This window comes from Eschscholzia californica, unplaced genomic scaffold, assembly GCF_041429995.1.
Source record: "Eschscholzia californica isolate CP2 unplaced genomic scaffold, dmEscCali1.0.p SCAF_1, whole genome shotgun sequence".
Classification (NCBI taxonomy): domain Eukaryota; kingdom Viridiplantae; phylum Streptophyta; class Magnoliopsida; order Ranunculales; family Papaveraceae; genus Eschscholzia; species Eschscholzia californica.
Window position 1 is genome coordinate 18,717,490 of NW_028238198.1, and position 24,908 is coordinate 18,742,397.

The 24,908-nt window shown below is 36.1% G+C and overlaps 1 protein-coding gene across 1 annotated transcript; it reads right to left on the minus strand.

Annotated features, from left to right (window-relative positions):
- Window positions 1–21,097: 21,097 nt before the first annotated feature.
- Window positions 21,098–22,297, minus strand: LOC147564849 (F-box/kelch-repeat protein At3g06240-like). The gene has a single exon (XM_086640252.1). It carries the CDS (start codon window positions 22,295–22,297, stop codon window positions 21,098–21,100), a length of 1,200 nt encoding a protein of 399 aa, XP_086496378.1.
- Between the last annotated feature and the right edge of the window lie 2,611 nt (window positions 22,298–24,908).

A 24,908-nucleotide genomic window follows, 5' to 3' on the forward strand; every position in this document is an offset into this window, starting at 1 on the left:
TCGATCCGACAACGGTGGTGAGTATACTTCGAATGAGTTCAAGAGTTATACTTCACAGTTTGGCATTAGACATGAAAGAACAACCCCGGGTACTCCACAACACAATGGAGTTGCAGAAAGGATGAACCATACCATCATGGAGAAAGTGAGATGTATGCAAGAAATGTCTAAGTTTCCTAAGACATTTTGGGCTGAAGGTGTTAATTGTGTTGTTTACTTGATAAATCGAGCTCCGTCAACAGCTCTTGATTTTGATGTTCCAGAGAGAGTATGGAAAGGAAGGGATCCTACATATTCACATATTAGATTGTTTGGGTGTAAGGCATACATGCACGTTCCGAGGGAACAAAGATCCAAACTTGATTCGAAGACTAATCCTTGTGTCTTTGTTGGATATGGAGATGAAGAGTATGGGTTTAGACTGCTGATTTATATTTGTGTTTGAGCTGGTGGTTTTGTGGTTTCATCTTTGGTGGATTATTTGTTGATTGTTTTTTGAGATTGATCTTGTGGTAGTTTATTCACTACCCTTTTGGGACCGTCAATTTCAATGTTACTAAATTCCTAGCAGGAATTGACTTATTTATGATTATGTTGGACTTCGGTTCATTCGTAGCAAGCCAATGAGTTTTAAGAGATATATTTGAGTACATCATAAACCGCACTGTGCATTTCTAGTTTATCTTGGATAATCACATTGATAAAAACAAGTAGACGTATTCTTTTTCTCCAATAGAAATAGAAACAGTAAGAAAGATTGAAAGAGAAAATCGAAGTAATTGATAAAGAAAACATAAACTTAGAATAGGCGATCACATTAAATAGGCCATTCGGGAACACTTACATTCTTTGTCGTTAGTTGGTTTATCGGGAAATAAAGGAACATGTGAATCTTTAGGCTGGTGGATTCACTTGAATCGATCATCTCATATGTCAAGAGTAAAATATTTGTATAGGGGTGCATATATAAAAATCTTCGGAGCCCTGATTTTCATGTGGAGTAGTAATTGCCTAATTGGCCGAATCACATTATCGATTTAAGATTGGAAAAAAGAATTGTATTTCTTATGTTTTTTCTGACTTATTAATTTAAAGCCAATACACTACTGATTCAAAAATCAAAATATCTTTGATTTGGAAATATAAATGAAAATGAAAAGGAAAATATTGGAGGAAATAGAAAAAGAATTATTTAGTCGAAGCGAGAATAAATTATTTTTCCTTACCAATACCAACAAATAAGGTGTATGCCTCCGGGATACAACGACTATACCTTCCAGGGTTGTGATGGTACTTCACAGTTCTGAAAGCGGGTGAACCTTCGTGAGCACTATGAACTCTTTGACTTGAACTTTTAGACTACGGTTTTGTCTTCTAGGCACAATTGAATGCTCTTGATTCTAGATTTTAGATACACTATACAACTCTTGTTTCTGGATTCTAGATATGCTCGAATACTCGCGATTCCATATTCTTAACATACTAGAATCGTTTCAATTCCATGCTCTTGATTCTTTCTTCCGTTTTAAGGATTATATTCCTGTAATAGCCTCACATTGCTTGCAAGAGTGTCCGGAAACTGGCCTATAGGTGTACGCTCGAGCTTAGTAAGTATCGAGGCCTTTTGAGTGGGCTCGTGGTGCCTTCGCCAAGAACAAAACCCTGTGTGAGGTGGTCAAAGCGGGGACAATATCGATAACTGCTAAGGCTTGGGGCGTTACAAAGTGGTATCTGAGCCGAGGACGACTCTTCACCGAGGGTGGGAGATTGTAACAGTCCCACATCGCTCGCAAGAGTGTCTGGAGACTGGACTATATGTGTACGCTCAAGCTTAGTAAGTACTGAGGACTCCTTTGGGGAACCAAACCTCATACCACAGTAGGTGGTGGCTAAAGTGAGGACGATATCGTTGGGGGGGGGGGGGAGGGTCCACGGTGTCGCTGGGCACTTTGATGATCGAGCGAATGGTGTGTCTTCGCCCATACCGAGCCTTTTAGGTGGCAGGCTCGTGGTGCCTTCGCCAAGAATAAAACTCTATACTTGTGTGAGGTGGTTAAAGTGGGGACAATATCGATAACTGCTAAGGCTTGGGCGTTACAATTCCAGACACACATGGATAGTTTAATTTACTAAGAACAAAAGAAGAGACTGAATGAAATCCTCCAGACATTCCCACTAAGGTGTTATTATTGACACAGAAAAATAGAGAACTCTTAGTGCTGAAAGCACAGAAAAACATAATGAAATTTGTAGTTGTTTTGGGTTCAATTTATAAGAATCGAATAGATGTTAGTATTTGGGACGTGATTGTTCACTCGGGGATGTGTTGGTTGAAAAATAAACAACGCTTCACGAATAAAGGTGACAGTTTGTTCGAACTAACTGTGGGCTGCAATTATAGCCGTTAGATCAAGGATAAAGGGTGGAAAGAACGCCGCTTGTTGGATCTAAAAATCTCACCGAAAGAATCCTGAAGAAGGAATAAATACGGCCATTACATGGAAACCATATGTGACCCCACCTTGTACCCCGACATGGGCTCAATGACAACCGTCAGATGGGGCGCGATCGCGCCCTTCTGAAGATGCTTGAAGCGCGCCCGAAGTACAAACGAGGATCGCTTGATCTCGCCGCCTATTTTTTTTTCTCATCTTAATTTAAAAGTTTTCAGCTTCTAGTCATATAAAACTAAATCCGTCTTACTTTTCTGTAATAGCATGATAGCGTTATTGAAAAACTTAATCGTCCTCAGGTAATAACTAAATGGAGCGTTGTTGTCTGTTTGAATGGTGAACAGTCTAGTCCAAGACCCACCACCACCCCCATGCTCCTCCTTCATTACCCATATCAAATGAAAGTATAGCATCATAAGAGCATCTCTTTCCTGCGACAACGCCCCCAGTTCCCATCCGATTAAGAGCTCATTAAGAAACACACCACAACCGTGAGTCAAGAGTTTATAAAGAATGTTTTCATTGATATTCCACGATTCAGAGCCTAAAGTGTGAACCACATGTATATTTTGGATAAATAATTATACATCTTAAAGGAAAATAACTAGAACACTTTGCTTTTCTCTACCTTGTACTATCCGAATTGATTCTCATGCTCTACACTCTTTTAAGGATTGGTTTACGAGTGTAGCTTCTATGGATCAGTGCAGTCCAAAAGATGAGTTGCCTTTCTCGGCACAAGTAACGATAGTTTTCTGGTATGTATGGAAAAGTAGGTGTGACAAGGTTTTCCAGAATCAGGAGGTAGATATTCATAGGCTTAGAGATAACATCATTCAGTTTATCCAACTACTTACACGAAAACTTCATATTTCATCTACTCCTACTGACCAGGCTCAACATACTTGGATAAACCTCCTCCTATGGTTTTGAAGATAAATTTTGATGTCTCTTTTAAGACAGTCATGGAGGTCTCTGCTATAGCTATTGTAGTTCATGACAATACAGGTGAATGTATTGCAGGCAAATCAATCTTACCCTTCACTCGATCCGTAGATGAAGGAGAGATTTTGGCGGCTCTTACTGCAGTTCATTGGGTCAAAGCTAATGGAATACGAAGGATTATCGTGGAAGGCGATTCACAGAGAGTGATAGATCAACTAAACAAGAAGCAGTCGAAGCGCATTGGACATCTAAACATGCCATTAACAAAATCCTATATCACTGCGCTTCTTTTGAAAGTATTTCATTTAGATTTGTGCATAGATCAGCCAATGTTACCGCTGATACTCTAGCCAAGTCTTCTAGACTATCAGGTAAGTCTCGTGTTTGGCAAACTATGATGCCTCTTTCTTGGAAAAACTGTAATGGAGTTAAGCTCCACTTTGATATGAATAAATAAAGCAATTTTGGTAAAAAAAAATGAAAATACTTATTTATTTTCACCAATTTTCTTCAAGGAAAATAAGATCTATTACAAAATCTACAAAGGAAAGAAGATGATAATCTAGTAGCCACACTTTTTGAATGATGGATACTGTATTGAAGGAAAATCATTTTTACCTCTTACGATGGTAGTTTATCTGATACGTTCATCGAAATTGCTCTAATTTCTGACCGACCAGTATCATGTTCATACGGAAAGGGGGGGGGGGGGGGGAATTTGCTGGAAGTTCTCGGAGGTGAAGTGATCGGTTGTGGGAAAGACTGGAATGTGAGGAGGGATCTGATGAAGTAGTTGATTCAAATATTCATGAAAGTTCTTATGATGAAGATGAAAGATCTTGTGTTGATGTAGTGCATGGTTTGAAGATTCATGGGAATAAAGATGATGAGAGAGAAAGTGATAACTCTATCTTAGTTGAAGCTTTGATCTAAAATAACCCTATATTGTTTGTATCAATTACTGTAATAGTCTTTTAGGTTTCAAAATTAGGGTTTTGAAGTTTAGGGTTTTAACTAATCCTCAATATATATGACATTTCTGTATAAGAATAAATGATTTCTCACAAAACTCCGAATTTTTTAGAAAGTCAATTTGTTAAATGTTTATTGGAAAACCAGTTCAATGGATCTTCATGGCTGAGGAAGTACACGAATTTGTTGATTTTTTGTTTTTTTTTTTGTTGAACTTTGTTGATTTTTTGTTGTTGAGAAAAACATGTTGGGGTTAAAAAGAGAAATAAATGAGAAAGAGTTGTCCCCTTATTGTATTGGAGTCAATTAAGTCAAACACAACACCTCTGACCCGAAAATAATTGTCTACATAATATTTTTGCTTAGACAATAAATAATTTAATTTTTGGTTTCCAATTTATAACGAAGTCCTGATTTTACTCCTAATTCGTAATCATCTGCCATTTTTAACACTTCATTGTGTCTAGAATTATCTTTTGCCCCCAATTTTTAATCTTTTTCTTTTGTTCACTCTCGTTAAAGGGTATATTTTTTTTAAAGCGTTAAAGGGTATATTTTTTTCATCAACACAGATAATGTGACTGTATTTAACCAAACTGTGAGTGCATTTAACATTTAACCAAACTGTGGTGAAAAGCGAACAAGATTGGTTTGGGGGGCTCAACCAACTTCCCTCCCATTCCCATACGTATATATAATATATTTTGGGGGGTTGACTCTTCTTCCGAATTGATCTGGTAAACTGTCTCTCTCTCTAGTCTAGTACGAGTTCGACGATGGAAAGTCAACGATGTTCAGTGCCGATCAGCCTCCTCCCCGACGATGTAATCACCGATATACTTGTAAATTTACCAGTCAAATCCATCCATCGATTTAGGTCAGTATCCAAAACGTGGTGCTCTCTATCTTCTAACCCTAATTTCATTAAACTTCACCTTAATCATGCTATTGAACATGACAAATCTAGTCTCATTCTGATTGACTTAGGTGTTGTTTGTTTTTTAAAATTTTCAGATCTGAAATCTGAATTGGGGTCCAATTCAGATTTCAGATGTTTGCTTTTTTTCTTTACCAAAATCTGAAAGTTCTGCTGAATGGCTTGAGGTCTGAAATGGGCTGAATAAAGTCCATTTTTTTCAGACTTTAAAACAAGTCTGAAAATAGAAGGAGGAATCTGAAATATACAAAATGACTTCTTTAGCCCTGTAAAATCTAAAAATTACTTCTATCTCTTCCCTCTTCACCTAACCATCACCACCTCCACCTCCGACTGCACCACCACCACCACTAGGCACCACCGATCAATCACCACCGACCACACCACCACCCCCATCACCACCACTCTATCCTTCCATCTCTTTAAAGATTCAATTTTGGGGGAAATATTTGTAAAGGAAGTCATTTCCTTCCTCAATAGAAGTAACCTAATTGAAATCAACATGCTTTTAAAGAACTCAAACAATAGTTCATACCTAAATCAAAAAGTCAATAACAAAATCAGTATAAGAAAGGAAGATTGAATCGAAAGATATAATAATACTAAAACTAGGGTTAAAATCATTGAAACCCTTACTTCTCTGGGAGTTTGATCGAGGGTTTCTTTTGCCACTTTGATTGAGGGTTAAAATCTTTTGCCACTTCAACAAAATCATTAAAATCATTCAACGGGATTGGGTTCTTTTAGTGTTTCTTCTTTTAATCTAAATCACTTTGACAAATCACTTTGACAAACCCTTGATTTCTGCTTCCTTGTGGGAGTTGAATCGATTTCTGTGGAGTAGTCAGATTTGGAGATTGAGATTCATCTGGTGAAGATGATTTTGATTTTGATCGGAGTGATCTCTTCGATCTAGTAGTAGCAGGTGACTCCATTTTTAGAGAGAGAAACTAGATGGGGAAAGAGACGTTCAAGAGGGTAGGGTTTTTCTTTCTTTTTATTAGAGAGAGAGAGAGAGATAAAAAAACATTGGTTTTTTGTGAAATCAGGTTTTCTTATGGGAAATTATTAAATAGGGGTATAAATGTAAAACTATTGATTCAGACTTCAAAATTCAGATTTGAAAAACAAACATCAAACTTACAAAAAAATTCAGCTAATTCAGATTCAGCCAATTCAGATTCAGACAATTCATTCAGCCAATTCAGATTCAGACATAAAAAAAAAAACAAACAGCACCTTAGAGATAGAAAGATTATACCTCATCGATTGTCATTCATTGGCATCTAATAAATCTCTAGATTTGATGGATCACCCATACATCTCTTTTAGTGAACCCCAAATCTACATTACCGGTTATTGCAATGATTTAATTTCCTACAAAATTTTTGGTGATTATTACATCTGGAACCCATCTACTAATGAATATAAAACATTACCAGTGTCACCACCGTACAGTTTCATAAAAAAACCATCCTCTGTTATTACTATGTCGTCTGGGCTGGGTTATGATTGCAAGCTTGATGATTACAAGTTTTTGATTATTTATAGCATACGTGAGGGGGATAATTTTTTTAGTAGGGTCAAGGTTTACACTTTAGGGTCCGAATCGGGGAAGATCATCGAAGACATCCCTTATACAGTCCGGACTTGTGGTGGTTGTGGTGTATTTGTTAATGGAGCTCTTCATTGGGCAGGAACTCGGGCTGCTGTCGTAGGGAAGAGATGCTCCTATGATGTTATACTTTCATTTGATATGTTTCATGAGAGTGTTAAGGATGCCCCATTACCTGAGGAATTGAAAGACAAATCCCCAGTCTCACTTAGTATGGGTGTTCTGAGAGACCATCTTTGCATATTTGTGTTGGGGTCCCTCCTTATAATTAAAGGACTCCTAGTTGGAATAGGATTTCCCTTATTCCTTGTTTGGGGAAAAAATAGAAGTTTCTATTTTTTCAAGCCTAAAAAGGAATTCCTATTTCTTTTGGTAAACCTCCCTATTTATCATTATAAAAGGGAATGAAAGGGAAGAGATTATACACAACAACTTCCAGAACAAAGAGAAGTCAGAGAAAGAGAGATTTCTGAAGTGGTTCTTTCAAGAGAGATTGAAAGAGCAGAATATTGGTTTGAAGAAAAGAAGATTATTAATCTTGTGAAGCAATTTAGTTTGTGGTTATCTTCTTCAACCTTTAGTAATCTAGGATTTGTTCAAATCCTAAGGAGTAAGAGATTTTATTTCTTTGTTTCTTTGTTCAGTTTATCCACCATAGGTTTGGTGAAGAGTTGTCCAAGAGTGTTTCTACACATCTTGAAGAATTGTGTAAACCATTATTTAATTATAGTGGAAGATTTCTGGACTAGGTCCCGTGGTTTTTTACCTTCTAGTTTCGAGGGGTTTTTTTGCCACGTTAAATAATCTTGGTGTCTCTACTTTTACTTTCACATCGTTTATCTTCATATTCCTGAATAAGTTAATTAGGTTATTTTTCCTAACAAGTGGTATCAGAGCTAAGGTTGGATTTATTGTTCAGAAATATGGAAGTGAATACTAATCGCATGATTAGTTTAGATGGAGAAAACTACTTGATGTGGAAAGCAAAAATGGAAGATTTGTTATACTGCAAAGACCTAGCTGCACCCATTGAAAATCACGGTACAAAACCGATGAAGATAGATGAAGAAGACTGGAAGGTATTTGATCGTAAGGTTGTTGGATTTATTCGACAATGGGTAGAACCCAGTGTTTTTCATCATGTATCAACGGAGACTTCCGCTTATAGTCTATGGAGGAAATTAGAAGAATTGTATGATCAGAAGACAGCTGCCAAAAAGGCTTACTTGTTCAGAAAGCTAGGAAAATTACAATATAAAGAAGGAACCTCAATTGCTCAACACTTGAATGAGATGAAAAGTCTAGTAAACCAGCTTTCTGCAATGAAGTTAGTTTTGGATGATGAGTTGCAGGCCTTACTTCTTCTAAATTCTTTACCAGATAGTTGGGAGACATTGGTGGTGTCTCTTAGCAATTCTGCTCCTGATGGCATAATGCGTATGAATCACGTAACAGGTAGTTTGTTGAATGAAGAAACAAGAAGGAAATCATCGTCAGACGAGTCTCATTCAGAGGCACTTGTTACAGAAAGACGGGGGAGAGGTAAAAGTAGAAAACCTCATAACCGTGATAAGTCAAATGGGAGATCAAAACCAAAGAAAGAAGTTAGATGTTTTGGTTGTGGAAAAATGGGTCATTACAAGAGTGATTGCAGGAAACCAAAGAAGGAAAATAAAAAGGATGATGAAAAACAAGATAATGTTGCGGCAGTTGCCTCAGGTGATGACATTATCTTACTCTCAGGTTGTGGAGACACTTGCTTAAGTATGGCTGAGTCAGAACCAGAAACAACATGGTTGGTTGACTCAGGTGCTTCGTATCATGCTATTCCATGTAAGGATTTCTTTAACTCTTACAAAACTGGTGACCTTGGAAAAGTCAGGATGGGAAACTTAGGTTTCTCAAAAATCGTAGGAATTGGAGAAGTGAAAATTGAGACGAGCACAGGGAGTACATTGATTCTTAAGAATGTGAGGCATATACCAGATCTTCGATATAACCTAATCTCTACCGGAGTATTAGATGATGAAGGGTACCACAGTCACTTTGGTGATGGAAAGTGGAAGCTGACAAAAGGGTCAATGGTGATAGCAAGAGGGAAGAAGTGTTGTACTTTATACAGGACTCAAGTAAAACTGTGTAAAGGAGAATTGAATGCAGTTGAAAAAGATTCTTCCACTGATCTTTGGCATAGAAGACTCGGACACATGAGCGAGAAAGGACTTCAAATCCTTGCTAAACGACAAGACTTACCGAACGTAAAAGGTATAAATTTAAACACTTGCTCTCATTGTTTAGTAGGAAAACAACATAGAGTATCCTTTCAAAGGAATGCATCTGAAAGAAAATCTAGTGTTTTGGAGCTCGTTTATTCTGACGTTTGTGGACCTTTAAAGGTCAAAACACTTGGTGGTGCTTTGTATTTCGTTACTTTTATAGATGATGCTTCCAGGAAAGTTTGGGCATATGCCATAAAGTCCAAAGATCAGGTACTTGCAGTTTTCAAGAATTTCCACAACATGGTAGAACGGGAGACAGGAAAATCATTGAAGTGCATTCGCACTGACAATGGAGGAGAATACATCGGGTCGTTTGAAGAGTATTGCAAAACCCATGGTATTCGACATGAACAGACAGTTCCCAAAACTCCACAACAAAATGGTGTAGCAGAACGCATGAACCGCACGATTGTGGAGAGGATCAGATGTATGCTCTCAGAAGCAAAGCTGCCTAAAAGCTTCTGGGGTGAAGCAATGCGTACTGCATGTTATCTGATTAATTTATCACCTTCAGCACCATTAGATGGAGATGTAGCTGAGAGAGTGTGGGCTGGGAAAGAAGTCAGTTATGAACACTTAAGGGTGTTTGGTTGCAGGGCTTTTGTGCATATACCTAAAGATCAAAGAGCAAAGCTTGATGGTAAAGCCAAGCAATGCATCTTTTTAGGGTATGCAGATGAGAAATTCGGATACAGGTTATGGGATCCAGTCGATAAGAAGATTATTAGAAGTAGAGATGTGGTCTTTCTTGAAAATCAAACTATTGAGGACTTTGGGAAAGTTGAGAAGCATAAGAATCATAGTAATGATCTCATTGATCTAGATCCACATATCTCTTCTAAGGTTATGCATGATAATGCAGGTGAAGAACAAAATCATGAAGATGAAGCTCATGAAGATGTTCCTATGGGTGATGATGTTGAGCAAGGAATGGAAGTTCAACATGAACCACCAGTTGAATTGAGAAGATCGACTAGAGATAGAGCACCATCTACCAAGTATCCTCCACACGAGTATGTGATAGTTACAGATAGTGGAGAACCACAGTGTTATGAAGAAGCCATAGATGATGAACACAAGAAGGAGTGGTTGAAAGCTATGCAAGATGAGATTGAATCATTGCATAAGAACAACACTTTTAAGTTGGTTGAAAAACCTAAGAATAAGAAAATTCTTAAAAATAAGTGGGTTTTCAAAATCAAAACCGAAGAAAGAAATTCACAACCACGGTATAAGGCACGCCTAGTGGTGAAAGGATTTGGGCAGAAGAAGGGTATTGATTTTGATGAGATTTTCTCTTCAGTGGTGAAGATGTCCTCTATACGGTTAGTATTGGGATTGGCTGCAAGTATGAACCTAGAAATTGAACAACTAGATGTCAAGACCGCTTTCCTTCATGGTGACTTGGAGGAAGATGTGTATATGGAACAACCAACAGGGTTTGAAGTTAAAGGTAAGGAACACTTGGTTTGTAAGTTAGAGAAGAGTTTATATGGGCTGAAACAAGCACCAAGACAGTGGTACAAAAAGTTTGAATCATTCATGAAGGATCAAGGGTATCACAGGACGGCTTCAGATCATTGTGTTTTCGTTCATAAATTTCCTGATGGAGATTTGATTATACTTCTACTTTATGTTGATGATATGTTGATTGTTGGTCAGGATGCTAATAAAATTAGCAGGTTAAAGAAGGAACTAAACAAGTATTTCGATATGAAAGACTTGGGTCCAGCAAAACAAATTCTTGGCATGCATATCTCTCGTGATAGGAAAGCTGGAAAACTTTGGCTATCACAAGAAAGATACATTGAGAAGGTTCTAGAAAGGTTCAATATGGACAAGACAAAACCAGTGAGTTGTCCATTAGCCAGTCACTTCAAGTTGACTCGTGATCAGTGTCCATCAACTAGAAGTGAGAAAGAAGAAATGGAGAAAATTCCTTATGCTTCAGCTGTAGGAAGTTTGATGTATGCAATGGTGTGTACAAGACCGGACATTGCATTTGCAGTTGGAGTAGTAAGCAGATTTCTTGCTAATCCAGGCAAAGAGCATTGGTTAGCAGTGAAGTGGATTCTGAAGTATCTTAGAGGTACGTCTAAAGCTCGTATATGTTTTGGTAATGATAAGCCAGTATTAGTCGGTTACACAGATGCAGACATGGCAGGAGATGTAGACTCTAAAAGGTCCACATCAGGCTACTTATTTACACTTTCAGGGGGAGCAGTGTCATGGCAATCTAAATTACAAAAGTGTGTAGCTTTATCTACTACAGAGGCAGAATATATTGCCATTACAGAATGTTGCAAGGAGATGTTATGGATGAAGAGACTGTTAGAAGAACTTGGTATGAAACAGGATAATTATGTTATTCATTGCGACAGTCAAAGTGCCATCCACCTCAGTAAGAATTCTAGTTTCCATTCAAAGTCCAAGCATATAAATGTGAGATACCAATGGATCCAAGATGTTCTTGAAGACAAGGTGTTGAAGATCGAGAAAATCCATACTGACGACAATGGTTCAGATATGATGACAAAACCATTACCCAAAGGCAAACATGAGCTATGTAGCAGTGTTGCAAGTTTGGGGATGGTAGGTCCCTCTTCATAAGTCGGGAGGGGGAGTTTGTTGGGGTCCCTCCTTATAATTAAAGGACTCCTAGTTGGAATAGGATTTCCCTTATTCCTTGTTTGGGGAAAAAATAGAAGTTTCTATTTTTTCAAGCCTAAAAAGGAATTCCTATTTCTTTTGGTAAACCTCCCTATTTATCATTATAAAAGGGAATGAAAGGGAAGAGATTATACACAACAACTTCCAGAACAAAGAGAAGTCAGAGAAAGAGAGATTTCTGAAGTGGTTCTTTCAAAAGAGATTGAAAGAGCAGAATATTGGTTTGAAGAAAAGAAGATTATTAATCTTGTGAAGCAATTTAGTTTGTGGTTATCTTCTTCAACCTTTAGTAATCTAGGATTTGTTCAAATCCTAAGGAGTAAGAGATTTTATTTCTTTGTTTCTTTGTTCAGTTTATCCACCATAGGTTTGGTGAAGAGTTGTCCAAGAGTGTTTCTACACATCTTGAAGAATTGTGTAAACCATTATTTAATTATAGTGGAAGATTTCTGGACTAGGTCCCGTGGTTTTTTACCTTCTAGTTTCGAGGGGTTTTTTTGCCACGTTAAATAATCTTGGTGTCTCTACTTTTACTTTCACATCGTTTATCTTCATATTCCTGAATAAGTTAATTAGGTTATTTTTCCTAACAATTTGATAATGACATAATGAAATTTCAAACTCAAGTATGGGTAATGAAGGAGGAGGAGGAGCATGGTGGTGGTGGTGGTGGTGGGTCTTGGACTAAACTATTCACCATTCAAACAGACAACGACACTCCATTTAGTTATTACCTGAGGCCGATTAAGTGTTTCAATAATGGTCTCATGCTATTACAAAAAGGTCACACGGATTTAGTTTTATATGATCAGAAGCAGAAAACTTGTACTAAGTACATGTCTAATGAGATCAAAACAATCAGTTACGTTGAAAGCTTAGTTTCACTAAATTCTAGAACCTATTTCAAGCAAGAATTTTACTTACAAAGTAATGTAGTTCTTTCTTAATTTTCATGTATGAAGTTTCTATTTATTTCAATTTATGTCTTCTTGAGGAAATTTCTATATTATATTCGTTTTTTCATTTTTCAATGATTGAAATAGAATACCATGAAAATTCTGTATATGCTTCTTTAGTGACTTAACCAGTTTCAGTAAAAAGAACTATTCTCTCTCTCTCTCTCTCTCTCTCTCTCTCTCTCTCTCTCTTATTATGCTAGAAGGTTGAGGTTGGAGCTGCTGTTGCAGTCCGCCTACGTGGTATATACACTGAACAACAAACGATATTGCTCAGATGCTCGTCTCTGATCATAAAAAGTGTTCGCCGAAGCTTAAAGGTTGCCACAGACAAATAGCTACATGGAAAAACTATTTTGAGTAACAATGAAGTAGCTGTACCTGCAAATCTAGGACCAGTTAGAGATTGGATGCTAAATCTTGCAGCTGCTCCTTCAAAAGGATCATTAATGGATCACTCAATTGGTCGAGGTTCAAGGCGAGGAACGATAAAAGCGTGCTGAAATAAGAGCAGACACTAAGGTTTAAACTAACAACTCATTCGGATAGTTCTTCGGCGATCCTAAATTGTCTTGTTCAATGTTCACTTCGGTTTTGTGATGCTTTCTTTTCATATTAAATTTAAATCATGTCAAACATTATATAGGAAATGTTTTTCTTCCTCCGATGAACCGCTGTCTTTACTTCCGAAATGGATATGCCAACCTAGCCACCTCAAGCGTAAACGAACTCATGGATTCTTTAATCGGTATATCCCTCTTACTCTTATTGTTTAGATGATTCACATTAGGAAAAAACATCCAATTTCCCACTTAAAAACAATCACCCTCATCCCGTAAACGAACTCATGTTTCTTACAAATTGATATTAGAAACGGAAACCATTTTTCTAGGTTATACATTGCGTATGTGAATCCACATTATATATGTGGAAGTGCTACAATTACTTGGAGAGTTATTCAGAGTTTAACTCAATGTATCAATAGTACAATTCAATACATTTGATTTGAACTAATGAGACATTCAAAATTAATATCTAAGAAACTAACTAAAGTCGTAGTAAATGAGATACAAATCACATTACTTCTATATAGTGAAGGAGTTATCATGGCCTAAATGAAATGAAGAGAGAATGAAAGTTTAAGTAAATCATCTTCACACCTGACTAGGAGTCTGTCTTTGATACAAAGTCAGAATATGGTGGAACAGCATTCAGTAGGCCAAATATTCAAAGTTTTCTGTACTTCTCTGCGAGGACGATTGGAAAAGGCCCGGTTACTTTTCAAAAATAAGGTTTGGGTTCTCTATAAAAAATAAATAACACGAAGGTCCACAAGTCGAAGTGTTGCCGTGTTGGTAGTAAAAGAATGAAAATTACAAAATGCACTTACACGATACTAGACTTTTTGATGCAGGGGCACCCGGCATGGAGACTAATTCCATGACCGGACCCGGTCATGGTCCAATCGGCCAAAGAGAGAAGACTTAGAAAGTTCTTATTTTAGTATGTTTATTAATTAATTTTGGTTTAGGAATTATGCTATTTTAATATTTCCAATAATTGGAAAGGTCCAGAGTTAGTCCAGTTATTTAGGCAAGTTGCAGTATTTAATTATTTAGGAATTCTAATTCAAGTCTATCTAGGAAAGTCCAAAACCCTATAAGAGGGATATCTAGTTTGTCTATTATTTTCAGATTTGAGAGAAAAACCCCATTGAAGTTTTAATAAAGTTTATTATTTAGAGTTATTTGATCTTTAATTTTATTGTTCTTATTTAGTTATTTCATATCTTTAATTCCGCTGCGTTTCTACATCAAGTGGTATCTAGAGCCATAATTTTTTTTTTCTTCATCACTTTTATCATCATGGTTAATACTACTACTACTACACCAACCAGGGCCGGTCTTGGCCCAAAGCGAGCAAAGCCTCGCTTTGGGCCACCCAATTTTGGGGGCCACATTTGGTTTCTTTTGACCTGGGTAGTATCATTGAGGTGCTTATAAGAAGAATGAAGTAACCCAGGTTACAGAAAAAAAGAAGAGAATAACGTCCAAGCCACTTTAAATCCAAAGATTCCAAACTGTCCTTATAGGCCCGCCCACCATGTCATTTGTTCCTCACGTGCAGACCACTTTCACTGATTGAAATGTTTGATTTAAATGTGTCCCCTAGAGTTGTATCCCATCTTAAGAATTTGACCTTAATTGTGACCAACTATAAAATTTGGCCCTCATGTTTATGTTTCCAATTAAATTTGCCCCAAACTATTTACATTTTCTCCAAACTATTTTCCTCATCGTTTCTCTCTGGTCTAGTCATATTCGTATCTAAAAGTTGATTGTCAGCGTAAAGTGCCTTTTGGTCATTTACCAATGAGTCGGACACAAACAACGTGAAGTGCTTCTTGGTCATCTACCAATTAGTCAGACGCAAACGCACTCTCTCATCTCCACACATCTCCATAACTATCTCCTCCATCCCTCACTCTCACTCCCTCATTTCTCTACCTTTACCTCCATGTCTCTATCCTTCTCTTTCTCTCCCTCCATCCCACTCGTTCTCAAAAACTCGAAAAGATACTCTCGTCCAAAATCTCAATGAGAAGCCCTTTACAAAGGTTTCCATGTTTGAGTCAATATAAAAGATCAAACCTCCGAAAAGGTTTGATACAAAACGATATTAACAATCTAGATGAAAAATTAGATCAAATTATTTATTGGCCTTGGTTATAAGTACATGTATTTACTTTTCATATTTCAACTCATTGTGCAAACTCATGCAACTATTTTTTTTAACTTGTGCAATTTCACATGTGTTTAAATGTTGCATAATAGGTGTGAGATTTCACAAACTTTACTATGTGCAAAACCCGTGCAACCTTACATATTTATATATTTTTTTTTTTGGAAAATTGATAAACTCTTTTTTGGAAATAATATAGCGTAGGAGTATTGGAAAATTGTACTTCTATACTACAAAATTTGGGGCCACATTTACTAAGTTCGCTTCGGGCCTCATAAAAGTCAGGGCCGGCCCTGACACCAACTAAGGAGAAATCACCAACTTTCTCTTCTGAATGGGACAACATTAAAGAAGGGCTATCTGCAGGAAGAAAATTGGAAGAAGGGTTCAATGAGTACAAGAAGGAAACAACAGAAAAATTCGACAAAATCGATAAAAGATTCGATCAACTCAATGACTCAATCACCATCATCTCCAAACAACTTGAAGGTATGTGTAAAAACCAAACTCCACCTCCTACCACTATCACACATCAACCCTCACCACTAACGGGCACCACCACCACCACAACCACTCGGTTTCCCCCTCTAGGTTTCTCCTCCGAACCGACGACACCACTCTTCGGCCACACGATCAACCACCACACCTTTTGATCCGGTCACACCACCTTCACAACACCGTCGCCCCCTTGAAACCGAACCACACCACAACCTCCCTTTCCAACCCGACAACACTACCAACCAACGTCATCAAAACCACCCGGTCAACCGAAACCGAGACCACCTCTCCACCAATTCTCTAAACCGTGACCTTACTACCACTCTCACCCGTCCAACCAACATACAACAACGACAAACTTTGGGGGTACAAAGCAACCAAACCGAACGTGATCACTACATTCCACCCACCGACATCGAATCTCCAAATCCTAGTTCATCATACCGTATTCGAATGGAGGTACCTTCATATGATGGTTCGATTAATATTGAAGATTTCTTGGATTACGTCTCTAGACTTGAGATATTTTTTGATGTTATGCAAGTTGAAGGCCCTGAACAGGTACGTTGTGTAACTGGTTATTTATCTAAAACTGCTCTTACTTGGTGGAAACAGGAATCTGAGAATCGTCGTTTATTAAACCTTCCACCTATTTCTTCATGGTTAGAATTGAAACCATTAATGTTCTCCCGTTTTCTCCCTCCGGATTATGAGAACCAACTATGTGTTGATTATTTACGTTGCCGCCAAGGAAGACGTTCCGTTGAGGAATATGCTTCGGAATTCCAAAGACTTATTACTAGACTTAATCTCCCAGATTCAGAGTCAATGAAAGTAGAAAAATTCAAAGACGGACTTCGTAATGATATTAAAGATTTGGTTAATTTGAGAGCTTTTAATTCGGTTTCTGAATGTATTAGTGTAGCTCGGTCTTTTGAATCTGATTCACGTTCAATTTTTCGAGGACATAGTACGAGAAATCAAACAGTCAGAACTCTACCAGATGAATTAGATCAATCAAAGCAGGCGGAAGACGGTACTAAATCACTAACAGAAAATCCTTATAAAAAGCCTCTACCAGTTAAGTGTTATCGTTGTTTTGAAACAGGCCACTATTCTAATGCTTGCCCCTCTCGCGGTAAAGCTAATTTGGTAGAAAAGAAAGCTGATTCGGATACAGATGAGGATCAATTTGAACGAATTAACACTATTCCCGACAATGGTGATAGGGTTATGTTACTCACTCGACGAGTTCTTTTCACACCTTTCAAGAGGAATTTATCTCAACGAAAGAATTTGTTCGTTACACGGGGAACAGTACTGAATAAAGTTTGTACTATTGTGATTGACAATGGTTGTGTAGAGAATTTGATTTCTACTAAACTAGTCAATTTCTTGGGTATTCCTACAGTGATTAAATCAACACCATATAAAACAGCTTGGATTCAGTCAGGTACTACTACAAGAGTTGATCATATGTGTACTATTAATCTTTCTATTGGTTCTTCTTATGTGTCTACAGTTAATTGTGATGTTACAGATATGGATTTATGCCACATCATATTAGGACGGCCATGGCAATCTGATGTTGATGCCACTTACCGTGGTCGTTCGAATGTTTATGAATTTCCATGGAAGAAGAAGATTGTGACATTATTACCAATTGAAGATGGATCGGAGGAACTACATTCTCTTCACAAACGGTTCGAGACGAACCTCTTGAGGGAAGAGGATGCTGATGCAGGGGCACCCGGCATGGAGACTAATTCCATGACCGGACCCGGTCATGGTCCAATCGGCCAAAGAGAGAAGACTTAGAAAGTTCTTATTTTAGTATGTTTATTAATTAATTTTGGTTTAGGAATTATGCTATTTTAATATTTCCAATAATTGGAAAGGTCCAGAGTTAGTCCAGTTATTTAGGCAAGTTGCAGTATTTAATTATTTAGGAATTCTAATTCAAGTCTATCTAGGAAAGTCCAAAACCCTATAAGAGGGATATCTAGTTTGTCTATTATTTTCAGATTTGAGAGAAAAACCCCATTGAAGTTTTAATAAAGTTTATTATTTAGAGTTATTTGATCTTTAATTTTATTGTTCTTATTTAGTTATTTCATATCTTTAATTCCGCTGCGTTTCTACATCACTTTTACTTCTCTACTCTTCTATTCAGCTCCTTAAATTCGTCATAAATCGACATCAATGTAAGTGAATCACATAAAATGTACACCAAAAAATTATTAAATTTGATGGAAAATCTTTTATAGTCGGAAATTATAAGTGAATGAGTGAATCACATAAATGTTTGATTTAGATATTAATAGAAGATATTCGACAAATCAATATGAAAGAAAATTATTAAGACAACGAGAAATTATCACGTCCCAGACCACCAAAAAAAGGCATTACTATATGGGGAAAAATGGTTTCCAAGATGATCTCATATGCAATGTTTTTGCTACTTCTCTTCAGAGGTAAGTCGAACCTCATTTGATACAGAATTTAAAAAGTGTGTACCTCGATTTTGTTTTGTTTGAAATATGAGTCAGTTTTTGTTTCACAACCAAAATCTAGTGATTTTGTAATTCGAACTTGTTGATATTGGTTATAGATGTATAGGAAATTTAGAGGCAATGACAATCCTCCTGAAAATTTGGGTTCAAGCAGGTAGTACAGTGTTGATATGACACCTAAGGTACAAAATGTTTTCAAAGTCTATATCAACATTCATAGACTATTTAGAGGCAGAGTCGGTTTTCAATTTAGACCTGACCTGATTTCTAGGCTTAGGAATCAGGTCCGAATACCATAAGTATATCGTTTTCGTAGTTTTAACTACGTTCAAATGTTAATGTATCATTTTGGTGGGTGGTAGTTTATGATGGCGAATGGTACTTTGGTTCGAGTTTTCATCCATGCTAATGTCACTAAGTATCTGAATTTCAAAGCTGTTGATGGTAGTTTTGTATACAACAATGGATAGGTAAGTTCATAATCTGTGATCTATCCAATCAAGAACTCTAGTATTTCCATTTTGGTGCTGTCTGTTAATCTTCTTTCTTTGATTTAGCTTACTAGTTCGAGATGGGCCGTTCTGTGGCCTCATAGTGCGTTTACATGGTGTATGGATGGGTGAGTGGTGGGGGATTCGCACGGCACCAACGTGCCCGAGCATAGTCGACAATGTAGGGATGGCACAACTCGTTCACGGGCTGGACAATTGAACTAATAAATTCAAATACTAGCAGATACACACAAAGTACCAGCTACTGATGTAGAAGCACTGAAAGCTCAATTAATGGGACTGTTTGAAAAGCATTGAGCAAAAATCTCATGAAGAATTAGATCTCAACAAAAGTTACAGCAAGAGACATTATTTCGTCTTCTCTCATCCTCTTCTTTTGTTCTTCCTCCGTAAACTTCATAGGTTTGCTCGTCTGAATGCAGTTTACAGTGGGACCTATATGCTCCACAAGCCAGAGGGCAAAGTAGGTCTATCATGCACACTTTCCATATCAAATATAAACTTCCTCGTTCATTCTTTTGAGTTGATATGACAAAAATTACTAGTACTAGCGAAGCTAACAAGTAAGGCTTGAATGAAAGGTAGAATTTGATGAAAATGGAAAAGCCTATGGTGTGACATCCGGAGAAACTGCTAAATGCAAGAAAGTTGTATGTGATCCTTCCTATTTGTCTGACAAGGTAATCTCTAAGGCACTCATCAAAATCCTTAGACAGTACTTATTCGCCATATCCCACCGAAGGTCATCGTCAATGTGACTACGAATTCTGATGTTCAATTTAATGCAACAGGATAGAAAAGTCGGAAGAGTCGCTCATGCTATATGCATAATGAGTCAGAGAAACATTACATAGAATAGTAACTCAAAAGGTGTCGAGTTCAAACATTCTGTCAATAAACTTCAGGATTAGTGCAACAGAAAAAAACATCAACTTTAAAGTAAACTTTTAGTAAATGGTTTTATTGTTCAATAAGTTAAATTTTTCTTATTTGAGATTATATGTACAAAATTAACATAATAACATGTAATTATTATTTTTATTTTTTTGCACCTAATTTTTTCTAAAATATGTTATAGTCAAATTCAATTTCAGTGCAGCTGGTCGATGAGTTGAGACACCTTCTGCTTGTATACTAAACTGATTAGATTGATCATTTGGAAGCGGTCTAAAAAACGGGCTAGTTCCAAATAGATTTGGAGTCTATTTGGAGAGCTTAATCTCGTTCGTGTAAATTGATCCAATTTGAAGAGCACCATCAGGGCCTTGAACTGAGTCAATTACAACTTAGTGTTTCCTTGAAGAATGCTCTACTTCCTTTATCTTTCTTGAAGGTCGTCGAGTTATCCTCTTCAAGTTAGTTGGGCCTTTGGAACAGACATAGCCAAGCAAGAGCAACATGATGAAGCATATTACCAAGCCAACCCTTAAGATCATAGAAACAATTCAATCTCTTCACACCCTCTATATAAAAGAAGAAAAGGATAAGTATATCAAATTTTGTATACTAAAAGGACTCGACTTACCACCAAGACTCCCCCGGCTGCACTTTTTAGGCTCCCTAGTCTCTAGAACGTGCAAAGTATTGCCGAAGAACTTGCAAGCTAATGCTTTTCTCCATTTTGATCGTTCTACTAGCTTCCTCCTACTTTACTTGCATCAAGGGAGTTTACACTCAGTTGGTGAAAAAATCACAAATGCAATTAGCATTTTCTTTGGGATGAGAATCTTGGCTATGCTGCTTAAAATCCATAAATGGTTGCCCTAACCTTGGTGTAGTACAAGGTCAGAACTATCGCCATGAGTTGTTAGTTTAAACTCTTCTGTTTCAACACGCTTTTTCCGTTCCTTACGTTGAGAACCTATATCAATTGAGTGATCCATTGATGATCCTTTTTAAGGAGCAGCTGTTAAAATTTGTAGTTCTTTTTACTGAAAGTGGTTAAGTCACTAAAGAAGCACATATAGAAATTTCCTTGAGAAATAAATTGAAACAAATAGAAAGTTCATATATGAACATTAAAAAAAGAACTACATGGGATATCAAATTCTTGCTTCAAATATGTTCTAGAATTTAGTGAAACTAAGCTCCCGACACAACTGATTGCTTCGATATCATCAGACAAGTAACTTAGCTTAGTAAAAGTTTTCTGCTTCGGGTCATATAAAACTAAATCTGTCATACCATTCTGTAATAGCATGAGACCGTTATTGAAACACTTGATCAGCTTCAGGTAATAACTACATAGACCGTCATTGTCTGTTTGAATGGTGAACAGTTTAGTCCAAGACCCACCACCACGACCACCACCATGCTCATTCTCATTCATTACCCATACTTGAGTTTGAACCTTACTTTCGTTATTATGAAATATGCAAAGATGGTCTCTCATAACACCCATACTAAGTGAGGATGAAGATTTGTCTTTCAATTCCTTAGGTAATGGGGCATCCTTAACAGTCTCGCGAACCATATCAAATGAATGTATAACTTCATACTCTGAGACAGCACGAGTTCCTAGCCAATGAAGAGCTCCATTAAGAAACACACCAGAATCACAAATCAAGACTTCACCAAGAACGTTTTCAATGATTTTCCACGATTCCGAGCCTAAAGTGTAGACCATGACCCGACCATAAAAATTAACTCCATCACATATGTCATAAATAATCAAAAATTTGTAATCATCAAGCATGCAATCATAACCCAACCCAAAGGACCGAGCCGTAACAAACTCAGCCCTAACAAGACTTTTTGTTAGGCAGCCACCGTATGGTGGTTCTGGTAGTGTTTTATATTGACCAGTAGATGGGTTCCAGATGTGAAACCTATTATCACTACTTGAAACGTAGGAAACTAAACCATTACAATAACCCACAATAGAGATTTTGGTGGATTCACTAAGAGATATGTATGAGTGATTCATCAAATCTAGAGATTTATTAGATGCCAATGAATAACAATCTTTAAGGTATAATCTTTCTAACATTAGGTCATTCAGAATGAGAATAGATTTGTCATGTTTAATAGCATGATTAAGGTAAAGTTTAGTAAATTTAGGGTTAGAGAACAGAGAGCACCACGATTTGGATACTGACCTAAACCGATAGACAGATTTGACTGGTAAATTTAAAAGTATTTGGGTGATTACATCTTCATGGATAAAGCTCATTGGCACTGAACCTCGTTTTGTTTTCATCTTCATGGATAAAGCTTATGGGAAGAATCATACCCCACAATATATACATATGGGAGGGGAGTCGGTTTAGCCCTCTTAAGTATTTTTTGCAAATAGGCCACTGCCCACTGCATAAAACTTATATTTAGTTAAGCCAGATGAATTTGTCCAAAATCTCAAAGTAAATAAAAAAAGAATTTTTGGGCTTATATCCCAAAAAACGAGTCCTAATAATAGATATAATCATCTCTAATCCTATAAAGGGTTTTAAAACTAAAAAAATAATACAAATGGATATCTAGTCCATTTGGTCTCATCTAGAGAGAAAACACAAATCTCTAGAATAAATATTATTTCATAATCCCTAATCTAACCTTTCCATATTTTATAACTGATATACCTTCGAAATATATGCATATCTTTTTCCATATTTATCTCCCATATTTCTCTCCAATCATGTTTCTATTCAAAGTAAGGATATCTTTATATTTTTAATTAGTAACGGAAACTCTTTATTTGATCTCTCTAAAACCGATTCAGTTGGCAAACCTCCATTAAACTCAGAAAATCTTCTTCTTCTACATTATATTGCTGTCCAAATTCATCATTTATCAGGTTTAATACTTTCGAAATCTTTATAAACACCATTGTTAATATCTAATATTTCTTCTTATAACTAAAACCCTAATTATTTCGCTTTATTATAAAACGTATCAGATTACGATACATATCTATAAGATCTGTTTACTAATTCATTAACTTCGAATGTATGATGTTTATTTTCTCTCTCTAAAATTTTCATAACTGTTTAAGATCTTTATGTTTATTCCTTATTCAATGATTCATAACTAAAACCCTAAAATTTTCTTTAGATCTATGTTTTATCTTCTGTTGTTTCTGATATTTCGTGAGATCAGATTATCAATCATCAATCATCAATCGAATGTTTGATGTTTATTTTCTTTCTCTCTCTTAAAATTTCATTTATGTTTTTGATCTTGATGTTTAATCCTTCAATTCGAGTTTGACATTATTGCAATGAATCATCATAGAAGATATCTTTAGATTTGTAGTTTAAGCTTAATAATATTCTCATTTTTTTTCTTCAGATCTGGTTTTCAACCCGTAGGGATTTATGAAACATTTGTTCTTTCGTACGGTTACTCATAACAGAATTTACAGTACATGTACTTTATCGTAAATTACCACAATTTATAGTAAATTATGGGTAATTTATAGAACATTACCCGTGCTTTAACACCAAAACAATACTCATTTCATTAGTAGAAATACTTCGCTTTACTATCAAATCTCGTGTACTTTCCAATAAAGTATATATAATTTACGTATATCTTCATGTTCTTACCATTATGTATATAATTTACGTATAAGTGCACATAAATTATGTATTATTTATTTACCATTACGTGTACTTTTCACCCAAAACAGTAGCCTTAATAAGTTTACCAAACTACTCAAAACCTTCAAATGTTGTCAAAATTTGACAAACATTATATATAATTTACGAAACTGTATATGTAGTTTATAATACAATATATGATTTTTTTTTCTTTAATGTATGTGTATTTATGTGTGTAGATTTGATATACCAGATGAAATTTCAAAGAGAATCATCAAATCAAAGTGAGTAAACGAAACTAATGGAGAGTACATGGATGGACACCATTTTTGAACCAAAGAAGATTTTGTACTTTTTTTTGTAACAGAATGTAAAGGATGTGTAATGTAAAAGAAATTATGTGTAATGTAAAAGAAATTATGTGTAATTTATTGAATAAGACCCACAAACATTTGATAAATTATGTTGTATACTTGACAAATGATGGTTTCCTCGTCATAAATAATACATAATTTACGTATTTGTTTCATAATTTGTATTTTATGTGTATTTATGTATGAGTAAAAACGAAAACATATGTTGCTTTAATGTTCCCAGAAAAATATACTATTTCCAAATCTGAAAGTTAAGTGAGAGAAAGTGATATATATGTTTTGTATATTAACCCCCAAATCACGCTAAATTGATCCTAGAAAATATACTATTTCCAAATCTGAAAGTTAAGTGAGAGAAAATTGATTTGAATCGAAAAAAATTTACATAGTAAGAGAGAGAAAATTGATTTGGTTTCCAAATCTGTAAAGAGAGAGAAAATTGATTTGGTTACGATTTTTGTTTTGAATTGATTTGGAAATAGATTTGCTTTCCAAAACGGTTACAAGATAGAGAAAAATCAATTTCGGATTTATACGTTAGGCTTGAAATCCCCTAAATCACGCCCACATTAGAAACATTCCAAATTCACCCTGGAAAATTAAAAATCCCGTGATTTTTGTAGGAGGGACATGGACGGTAGTTCTCTCATAAAGAATGGGTTATTATGTCCATAATGTAAAAGGACTAAATATCCATGTTTTGAGAAGATTGGATCATAAACCTTTTTTGAATATTATTTTGGTCTATATACCCACGGATCATTAAATTCAGATCAAATAATGTTAGATTGAAAGAAGAACGTATTATGGATTATTTCAGGAAAAATAATCGAGTAATTGTAGTTGAGGTAATTATATTGAAACATATGAGTTGTGGTGTCATGATAAGCTCCGATTATAAATT